The sequence below is a fragment of the Podarcis pityusensis genome (assembly GCF_964106645.2).
Source record: "Podarcis pityusensis genome assembly, chromosome: Z".
In the NCBI taxonomy this organism is placed as follows: domain Eukaryota; kingdom Metazoa; phylum Chordata; class Lepidosauria; order Squamata; family Lacertidae; genus Podarcis; species Podarcis pityusensis.
Window position 1 is genome coordinate 1,659,390 of NC_138044.1, and position 10,364 is coordinate 1,669,753.

At 46.8% G+C, this 10,364-nt stretch overlaps 1 protein-coding gene across 9 annotated transcripts in view; it reads left to right on the plus strand.

Annotated features, from left to right (window-relative positions):
- Window positions 1-9,692, plus strand: part of STRBP (spermatid perinuclear RNA binding protein) — a 121,399-nt gene extending 111,707 nt beyond the window's left edge. For 4 of the 9 annotated variants that reach the window (XM_080990890.1, XM_080990891.1, XM_080990896.1 and 1 more), the window contains 2 exons: window positions 1,399-1,449; window positions 7,393-9,692. In XM_080990890.1, the coding sequence (XP_080847016.1) occupies window positions 1,399-1,449; window positions 7,393-7,668 (327 nt within the window). In that variant the 3' untranslated portion in view covers window positions 7,669-9,692. Of the gene's footprint in view, window positions 1-21; window positions 146-1,398; window positions 1,450-4,321; window positions 4,836-7,392 lie in introns of those variants that run through there. The other 5 variants (XM_080990892.1, XM_080990893.1, XM_080990894.1 and 2 more) reach the window with 3 other exon arrangements.
- Window positions 9,693-10,364: the final 672 nt, after the last annotated feature.

Below are 10,364 nucleotides of genomic sequence, written 5' to 3' on the forward strand. Positions count from 1 at the left end.
TGCATTTTTCTCTCCATGCAGACAAAAGGGATCGTAAACACAGCCATGTCTGCAGCGGTCCAAGTGGCTCGAGGAAGAGGGAGAGGGGCCCTCACACGGGGCGCATTTGTTGGGGCAACAGCTGCCACTGGCTACCTAGCACCAGGTATGACCAAGCCAGGCGTGTCCCCCAGTTGTGGCAACGGAGAGCCAAGCCCAGCTGCAGGGGTCCACCCCACATCTCGGGAGCACTGGGTCAAGCTTTGCATGGGGCAGGAATGGGGACCGAATCGTCCCCCACCCTCCAGGAGTTGCTGCACTCCAGATCCCAGCAGCCAGAATGTCCCAACAGGTCAAGGGCGATGGGAGGTGGAGGCCAGCAAGATTGTAGAATGTTGCAGGTACCCCAACCCTGGCTGAGAGGATGAGAGGATTCTGAGCAGCCCCAGTGTGGTATTGTTGTTAAGGTGTCTTGACTAGGACTTGGGAGAGAACAGGGTCCAATTCCTCAGAAGCTCGCTGAGTGTGACGTTGGGCCAGTCAGTGCCTTCTCTCAGCCTGACCTCCCTCCCCCAAGGCCACCTTGAGCTCCCTGGAGAAAAAGGTGGGATGTAAATTCAATAGATATATAATAAATAAATAGAAAGGCTTCCATCCCATTTTGGTTTTTAAGCTCACCAGCACCCGGCAGGTAACACTGGCCTGTGCTTTAAGCATGTTTCTCTGCTCTTAATGAATGTGCCACCTACTCCCATATCTCTCCCCCCCCCCCCCCCCAAATGTGCCGTGGCACTTTGTGGTGGCTAGGCAGAGCTGCAGCCAGCAGTCTACTTTGGAATAACAAAATAGGCATCTGTTTTGGATTAAATTGATGCTTCCATCTTCATTGAATGCAAACCTTTGGAGACTTCCTACATTTTTGAAGATCTCTCCACCCTCCGCCAAAAAACCAAGCAAACTTGGGGATTATGAGCAGTGCTTTTTTTCCAAGGGGCAATCAAGGGTACACAGTACAGCATCTCTTTTTTTGTTAAAAAGGGGTGGCACTTACTGTAACAACTTCATGGTGAGGACCAGCACCTGTTTTTCTAGGGAAAAAGCACCGATTATGAGTCTGCACATTTGCATTTTTGTCAAGGCGTTTGTTTAAAAACAGAAAGGTTTCCCACCCAGATTCTCTGCCATAAGTTTTTGGAATTGTTTTAGCTGCCTTGGGGCTCAGTTTAAGGTAGGGTGTCAGTAGTCTAAACTGCCCCACTCAACTTCCGGGCAGGGGATGCTTTTCCTTTAGATACTCGAGTTTCCTTGAGTGTGTAAATGCCTGAAGGCTTCTTCTGAGGTCCCCTTCAAGTATCTGCTTCTTCTCAACACTCTGCCATGACAAATCAGTTTTGCCCTCTCCATGTGTTTCTGTTGCAGGCTATGGGACACCCTATGGATACAGCACAGCTACTGCCGCACCAGCTTACGGTATGTACAGCCTCTTCCTTACGTGACCCCACAGGCCATGTTGTATGTATGTACAGTATTTATTATCTCACGGGGCGTGAGCCAAAGGCTTCTGGGAGCGGCCTGGGAGGAATCATTGACTCCCCAGCGACGTTGATAAACCGCAGCACCTCATTTTGTCTCTCTGGAAGGCTGTTGGCCCCTGCCGTGGCTCTTGTTCTGGTTGGAGTAGCTTCCTCCTTCCTCCTCCTGCTTCTGCCTGACTGTGGAAGGGTTGCTTGTTCTAACTGCCTGTTCCCCTTTCATACCAGAACTTGAACCTCTCTTTCCCCTGCCTGAGTAGCTCTCCTACCTTCTTACAGCCATCTCGTACTCCATTCAAAGGAACCCGAAGGGCCAATGCTCGATTGACTTGAATCGCCCAACTCTCCCCCAAAACGGCTGGCTTATTGGTAGCTGTACAGCTTTCTTGGGTCCTCTTTGCAATCTGCAGCGAACCAGCTCTTTGTCACTGCTCTATTTTTGGGGACACACAGACACAGTGTTGAAGCCACACAGTCCTGGGTCCCTTTCATGTTAACAGAGTCATAGTTGTTGTGGTGGTTAAGTTCACACACCTGAGGCTGTGCACCCCTTCTCCTCCTCAACTGGGCTTGGTGAGAGGCAGTGGTCCACAGTGGCAGATCTCATAATGAGCAACAATAGCTGCAATGGCTGTTACATGAGCAGGGAAATGTGTGAACTCTTCCTCCTACAGGATTGTGTGAGCAAGTCCAATTGGCTCTGCTTACTCCTCTGCCCACAAACAAACAAAAAACTAGGCAGTGCCACTTGGTGTGCTGAGCAAAAGAACCTCAACACTCCTTCCTCTGAAAGTGTGTAGTTCTCCCCCTGCCCCAATGCTGCCCCCCATCCAACAACAACAACAACAACAACAACAACCTTGTCTTGTTTAATTGGGGGGAAAACCCCTGGCTCTTTGGATTACTTTGAATGTAGTTTTATGCAGCAATGAGAGCAAAGCCCATTGGAGTCAGCGATACGGTCCGGATCCTGTGGCATCCCAACTGCCCCCCTTCCCTGAATCATTTGCTGTGACACATTCCTCAATTGAAGGAGTCAGAAGCCTTTGTTGTTTTGAGGATACATCCTTCTCAGAGAACATGGCGGTTTGCCTGCACCATTTCCTGCAACTCAGGTTCCTGCAGGTCTGAACGCTTCATTCTTAAGACTGCTTTTGGCAAAGTGGAGGGGGGCAGCCAGTTAGGAGTTTTGGAAACTCAAGTCACAGCCAGCTCTTCCAACCATTCCTTGTACATTTAAAAGCAGCCAGAATAAAAGGAGTTTGAGGGAGTGTGCGACCAAAACCAAAATGGGTGGAAATGGAAGCCATTCAGTTCAGCATTAGGGGAGAATCCTAACCATCTAATCTAGCTATCTGTCAGGGATTCTTTAGCTGTGATTCCTGCTTTGGGCTAGAAGACCGTTGGGGGGTCCCCTCCCAACTCGGCAGTTCTGTAGTTCTATATTCCTAGCGGCAAGAGCTGTTCCAGAGCACAAAAGGGGCAGCCACAGAGAAAGCCTTTCCCCACATCCACAGCTCAGAGGTTGGGTGAGAGGCAAAGGAGAGCTTCTGCAGCTGATTTTAATGTCTTGATCTTTTAGGGCTTTTTAGTCCCTTCCCTTAAGACACTGGGCTCTCACCTCAGAGTGGAGAAATGGGAGCTGCCTTAGTGGAGTTCTGGAGAAAAGGCTGAGCGCGCCACAGTGCCGGTGCCTCTCTCTCTCATCATAGCTCTGGAAAGTGGGGCAGGAATTCAGGAGGGGGGGGCGGCTGAGGTAATTGGGCACCTAAAATTGTGTCGTTCTCTGCCCCTTTCCCTCTCCCTCCCACCTTACACGGCCCATCGCTGACTCCCAGCATCCTGCCTGGAGAAATGCTGCCCTCATTCTCTGCATAAAGGATCCTCACCACTCTTTTTTGGAAATGTCTGACTGCTTGGTTGTGGTGCTGAGTCTGGGGACAGAAGCGCTGCTCCTGGCTGTAAGGTTCCCACCCACCCACCCACCTTCCCCCATTTTTTCTTCTCTTTCTCTTTCTCTCTCTCTCTCTCTGCCTCTGTGAAGCTGTTTGCATGTTGGGAAAGTTTCCCTGATCATCTCGATCTTCTTGGAATAACTGCTGTTGCTGCTTTCTGATTTCTGAAAAGAAATATGTAGGTGAAAAGACCCGGGGCCCTTCAAACAGGAAACACTTGTTGTTTTACTCTCTTTTTTCCCTCCCCCAACAAAACAAAACAAGCATCTGCAACAGACTCTTAGTGAGGCCACAAGAATGTTAAATTAGGCAGAGAGAGACCTGGTTGTATTTTTCCAGCCCCTTTCCCCCGCCTAAGAGGACAAACTCCCACAAATTATTTGTCTGAGCTCCATTTCTCCTGTCTGCTTTGAGGCCTTCTGCAGAGGGACGGGTGCAAGTGCCCCAGTGGGTCAGCTTTCGGATGCGCTTCCCTTCCACACACGTATCAGGGTGTTGATGCTGTATTTGCCACCATAGCAGGTTTGTGAAACAAACTCCAGCCTGCCCTGGCATATGTGCCAAAGTTCTAGCTGAATCTCTCCTTTAAAAAAACAACAACAACAAAACTAGTTGCAGGCCCCTAATGAACCACTTCCTGTTCCTTGTCTGCTCTGGTCTGCTTTGGGAGGGAGTTGGCTTCAGGGGAGGGTGACCTTGTCCCCCTGAGCATACTGGCTGCTTTGACCTTGGGTAGCCACCAGGAGGCCAAATTAGGAAGCTTCCTCTTGTCTCAGTTAAACAAGCAAACAGACAACTTGCCTTTTTCCAATGGTTAGACTTACCTGGAGTCCTCTTGGTTTCTTCTCTTTTTAGGTTTGCCCAAGAGAATGCTTCTGTTGCCAGTTATGAAACTTCCCACCTACCCAATGCCCCATTATTCCTTCTTTTAGCAAATGGCAGAAACCAGTCCCCTCTGGCTGACTGACCACTGCAGTACAGTACAGAATGCTAGAAGTAAAAGTGATACAGGCAGATTGACAGGACGTCCTGCCTGCTTTTAATCCTGGTTTTCTTTGAACGCATACTTGAGCAAAAACCATTTGTAAAGAAGCATCTTTTCCTACTTTTTTATTTTAAGAAAATGCAAATTTAGTTCTCTAAAAACTTGAAGCAAGCAAACAATGGTCTGTGAAAATGGTTACCTCATTTTTTTTCCAAAATAACTTATACTAGCCTTCTGTTATAGGGAATAAACTTAGATGCTTAAAATCATTGTTTTTAAGTGAAGTACCCAAATTATGTAAAACTTTAAAAAAAAACTTGTGAAGGATGTATAGAGTATAAGACGCTGATCACAAAAGAATAATAAAACCAGTTCTTGTTGTAATGGAGAGTTTTCGCCTGTTTTCTAACACAGGGCCATGGCCTCCGTGTGCCTCTCACCTTTAGGCCTTTGGATATGTGGTGTAGCTGCTTCTCTAAAAAACATACTCTCTGCACTAAAAATAAAATAGAAGAAGAAGACCCACCCCCTGAAAAACCTGTTTAGCTTTGTAAATACCAAGTCATGTAATCCAGTAGAATATGGGCTCAATTACTGCTTCAAAGAGAAAGCTTTGAACGAATTCCATGTGGAGGTTTTGTGAGGTCCTTCCTAGGATATGCCACCCCAGGTCTTGGAAGGACTTCCTATCTCTTTAGCACTTACAGCGATAATGCGGGCTATGTCTACGTGCGACAGATTGCTCATTCTCTGCAATCTGCTGCTAATTTAGGGGGGTTACCTGGACACTTTTGATCCAGAATATGCTCTCTTCTTGTGTTAGGATTCATTTTGCTACTTTGGGAACCAGAGGTGGTGGCTCTAGAGAAGTTTCGAATGTCCTCTTCTCCTGCCCCTCAAATTTCAAATGAGTCAGGCATATCAAATAATCCAAATTGAGAAAGTTCTCAGACCATAAATGAGAGCGTTGGAATGTAATAAAAGTCCAATAGTTAGATCTACAGGGAGTTAAATGCTCCAATAGTTAGATCCTTTAATTCCAAAGTCTGCTCCTCCAATCACCCCCCCACACCTTTAAAAAAAAGAAACCAACCTCAAATAAATGAGCCCAACTCACGGATGTTCTTGTGGCCTCCTTCGCTCAGTCTGGGATCTTGTAGCTCATTGGTGCGAATTTTTTTGCCCCCTTTTTCAGAGCTAAAACCAAGGCCTATCCTTTTCCCATCCCTCCCACCCACAACCTTGTACAATTCTAAGAATCTGAAGCAGCAACACGGTCCCCATGAAAACTTGCTACCTTAATTGTCCTGGTCTCGTCCAGTGCTGCTGTGGAAAGTTAGCCGTTTCAGCCATAGGCCAGTATCTGCCCTTTTCTTTTAACATTCGAGCATTGAAAGCAAAAGCGGCGATTTGCTGGGTCATGTGCATTGGGTTTGCCTGTGCACATACCTGCTTCGCTTTGAGATCCAGGAGACTGTTCTCGAGAAAGACTATGTGTGGTTATGTGGGGGCTCTTCACTCTTTTGCACTAGGGGACTTAGCTAAGGGAACTGCTATTAAGGCATCACCCCCACAAAAAACGTAAGTGTTCCTCTTGCTCTCTTCTTTTCAAACGTCACCCATTTGTGGCTCACCTTTTTTATGATGGTTTTGTGCTGCCCAGAGGAGGCCTTTATATACTCTGCTCTCCTCCAGGTGTACTTGGACAGGGGCAAGGTGGGTCTTGGTCAATGTGTGGTGGGGTGTGTGTGTGTGTGTGTGGAAAGGAGGTTGAGTTGTGGGGTCTCTAAACCTCCATGGAGGAAGAGCTCTATCCTTAAGATGCCTTCTTCAGGGGCAGAGTATATAAACAAGCAGCTTTCTTCGGGGTTAACCACAGTTGTGGTTTTGGGAAAAGGTGGCAGTGGAAAGTGAGCACCTAAGTATTTGTGCTTCTTTGGAATGTGATTTCTCCGTCCTCCACAGCTGTTTCCACTTTGTCCTCTGGCTTTTTGGTTCAGTGGCGGTGGTGCTTTAAAGGCTGTCTTGCATGGGCAGCATCAAGTCTGCTGTTCGTCTTCCCTTGCATCTGTGTACAGGGATTGCTATTTTTAATGCGGGGAGGGGGGAGGTTGGGAATGGGACTGAGGCTTGGGGTGCCTTCAGATCGAGAACAGTATTGATAAAACCACTGACTGTCTTGCTGGCCTATGGATGAAAGGAAGACCATCACTGAGCTTGGAAAAGCATGGCAGATAAGACTTACCAAACAAAGATTTGTTTCCGTGCAAATTGGCAGCTTGATAAATTTCGAGGGTTGGGGGTGTTTTTTGGTGTGTGTTTTTGTTTTGGTTAATGCCATGAAATTCTCCCAACCCACACTAAAAACCTTTCAAGCACAAATCTTGCTGACTTTATTGAGGATTCGCTTTCCAGAGAGATCCTCTCCCTGGTCAGTTGTGACAGCTCTCTGTGGGTGCTATGCTCTTTTCCAACTTGATGGCAAAATCATTTCCAATAATTGATATGAAGTCATTCCCCCTGCCCTCTCCTCTCCATTTATTTTTTTGTCATGTCGGGAGTTACTAACCACGTCTGTAAACCTGCCCTTTTGCTGCGTATTTTACATTTCTCTGCTTTACTTGAAAATCCTAATAAGCTATCGGTTCCTTATTTTTTATATGCTGACAAATATATGAAAGGGGGGGAGCAGGTAACTGTTAACTTTTTTTTTGAGGTTGCTAATATAGGATGGTTCCATATATTTTTTTTATTTACCTAAAAAAAAATCACCCGCCTACCCCAAAAAGGTATCCAAAAAATGTGCCCATTTTGCAATGAAAATCCCACTTACAGCTTGAAAGAGCAGAGAAATTTAAGCGGCGCTCGCTACTTTTCCCTTTTCTTTAATTAACCTGCGGTTTCTCTTCCTCTTGCTTCTCTGCTCTTCTCTCTGCTGTAGGTGGCTTTTTCATTGACGGCCCTTATTGCCAACCTCTCGACATGGCTCCTTTTATCATTCACTTGGGCCCTCAAGATTTCTTCTCTGACTTCTAGAGCAAACAGGTTATGCGGTTCGGAAAAAGGTGCTTTTTTCCCCTCCAACAAACGGTTTTTAAAAGCAAGACTTGGAAGGAGGAGGGGAGCGGGGGGCAGCCTTCAGCAATCAGATTTGGGACTCTCTAGTTTTCTCTTTCAGGGAAAAGAAAAGAAAAAAGCTCGTTTGTATTTTTTTTAATTCTCAACTTTCCTGAACTCCCAAAAAGCAATACAACCCTTAAAACCACAGCAATAGATGTACAAAAAGAATGTCGTTTGGCTACTTCTGCATTTCACCAAGAAAGGAACCACCCTGTCGAAAAGAGGGTTGGGGGGTTTTTTTGCATTCTGAGCACTGGCCTAGCTGCTCCGGTCAAATTGTTGGCACTCCAGTTTGGGCTTTTGAATTTGAGCAATGGAAGGGAACACTTTCTCTCTGTCTCCACTCCCCCCCCCCCCCCGCCCGCCCACCCCCTGGATTGCAGCAATGGGGTGGGAAGTTTCCTGGTTTATAGATGGTTTTTTTGGGGGGTGGGGGGTGGGGAGTTAAGAAAGCTTCACTCCTAATGCACAACTTTGTGAAACTTATAGGCTCTTTCACCTGCAAATAAATGTGCCCCCACTGCTGCTGCTGCCCCCGTCTCCATTAGCATTTGCCCTATAAACCTCATGGCCTGAAGGGTGCCACCGGAGGGCGCTGGGTCCATGGGGAACAAACAAATTCCTTAGGGGGGAATCCAGCCCAATTGCTAGCAAGAGAGTGCAGAACCTTTGGCTTCAGATTATAGCTCAGCAGTGGGTCTTCTGTGTGGCTTTGGTTAAGAGCCAGCCCTTTCCTATAAAATGGGAGCAATAAGCCTACCTTGCAAACCCTGCCCCCCCCTTGCAAGGACGGGTGTATCACTTATATTATCAATGCAGCCAATCCTCAAGTCCTGTTGGAATTTTTTGGGGGGTCGGGGGCAAGAGCAGCCCTCTTATTCCAGCAGAGCTTGTGAGGGATGAGCCCTTTCAGGCTGTGTCCTGGGGGGTATATCTCCATAGCAAGTGAATCCTTGCTATACCTGCTTCTCAGGAGGTTTAATAGAAATCACACTTCCAGCCATTCTGGACTTCTGTTTATAAAGTTAGGCTTGAACTGTGGCTGGAAGAGAAATAGCATTTCTATTTATTGGCCTAGAGAATGTTTCTGTTACTTCCTTTTGAACCATGCTGCTGTTTCACTGCACCTTACTGTTAATAGGCTTTCCTCTGTAGTTTTTTTCACTTGTGAAATGGAATGTAAATATCCAGGGAGGATTTTCTCTTTTTTTTTTTTACATATTTATTTCTTTGGTTAAATACCAATTTAAGTTGTGTTTTAATGTCCTGCTCAAGGAATTGACCGTAAGGAAAATATTATTTGTATTTTGTCTTAAGACACCATTAGCACTAAGGCAGGGAGCATTCAGAGGACTGCTTAGTGGAAGTGTGCCTGCTTTGCATGCAGAAGGTCCCAGTTGAATCCCCATGGCATCTCCACATGGGCCTGGGAACCCTGGAGAGCCCCTGTCAATCAGCGTAGGAGTTGGGTGGACCCCAATAGGGTGACCTGGTTCCTAACACACTTCTGAGCAGGTGGTTCAATTACTGTTGTCCTCACTGAAAAATCCTGATCAGCCCTCAATTTAGAGCTCTCTGTCTCTCTCTTGTGTTCCATCTGAATGACCTAAAAGCAGCACAGCTGGACCAGAGAGTAGCCTGATTTGTGTCTGGGTGGGGAATCTGTGGCTGGGGGCTGATGACAGCTGGAGTCCCCAGTTTCCCCAACACTCTCTTAGTCCAGAGCCCACCCTGCTGGTGGCAAACCCTGGTCCCCAGCACCCAGTAATTTAGCAGCGGGTGACCTCTAGATGGTTCTGTTTTGGGCACCTGCAGTTATAATGATGAAAAAGCCTTACCTTCACTCTGTGAGTCTGCCTAATTCCCCCCTTTTAAAGCAGCCTGTGCTGAAGCTGCCAAACTTTTTCTGGCACTGAATCCCCACCCATTTTAGACGCTGCAGTCCTTGAGGTGGGGGACTGGTGCTTCCACAGGCCATAACCCACACACCCTTTTCTGGGCTTGTGCTGAAACCACCACCCTCATTGCTGGCTTCTGAAGAACAGAAGAGGATGTCCCATAATAACTGTCATGAATAAGAAATGAATGTTTTCTTATCAATAATTAAATCTGATCACTTAACTGATGCTCTGATGTTTTTATTATTACTATTTAAAAAGAAACATTAGTCAGCAGAGAACATGTTTATAAATAGAGCAGATTAATTCCTGTGTGGGGGTGAAAGGGTGGCGTGGAGAATGAGTGTTTAACTCATAGGTTAATAAGGTTGGTGCTGGATGGGAACCTTTAATAAACTGTCCAAATGTCGCAGGAGGGCTCTGAAGCTGCTCTTGGGTTCAATTTTTAAAATGTTGCATACTGTGGCAGCAGAATCTAGAAAAGTGAAGTGGGAAGAAGACCCTGTGCTATAAGGAGAATTACCTCTTTATCTCTGCAACTTTGAATTTCTGGAACTGTCTCTTCACATCTAATGCCACTGACCTCCCGCATAAGATAGAGAGAGTAAAAACCCCAAACCAGCCTGGCAAGGCTGAAGGCTGCCCACCTCAGCCTTGGAGACACACAGCTGTTGCCCCTCCCCCCCCCCCCCAGTTTGCTTATGGGAAGTGGAGTCAGCTGTGGGGTGTAGGTCTCCCTTCGCACAGGCTTCCAATGCCACACCCCCAACACAAATACTCCTTTGTCCCTGGTGCCCAACACCAGTTACTTAGAAAAATCCACCTCTACAGCCTTCATACAAGAATCATGCTACAAGCAAGTGGGTCACGCAGTGATGTGTCATGTTCTACCCCT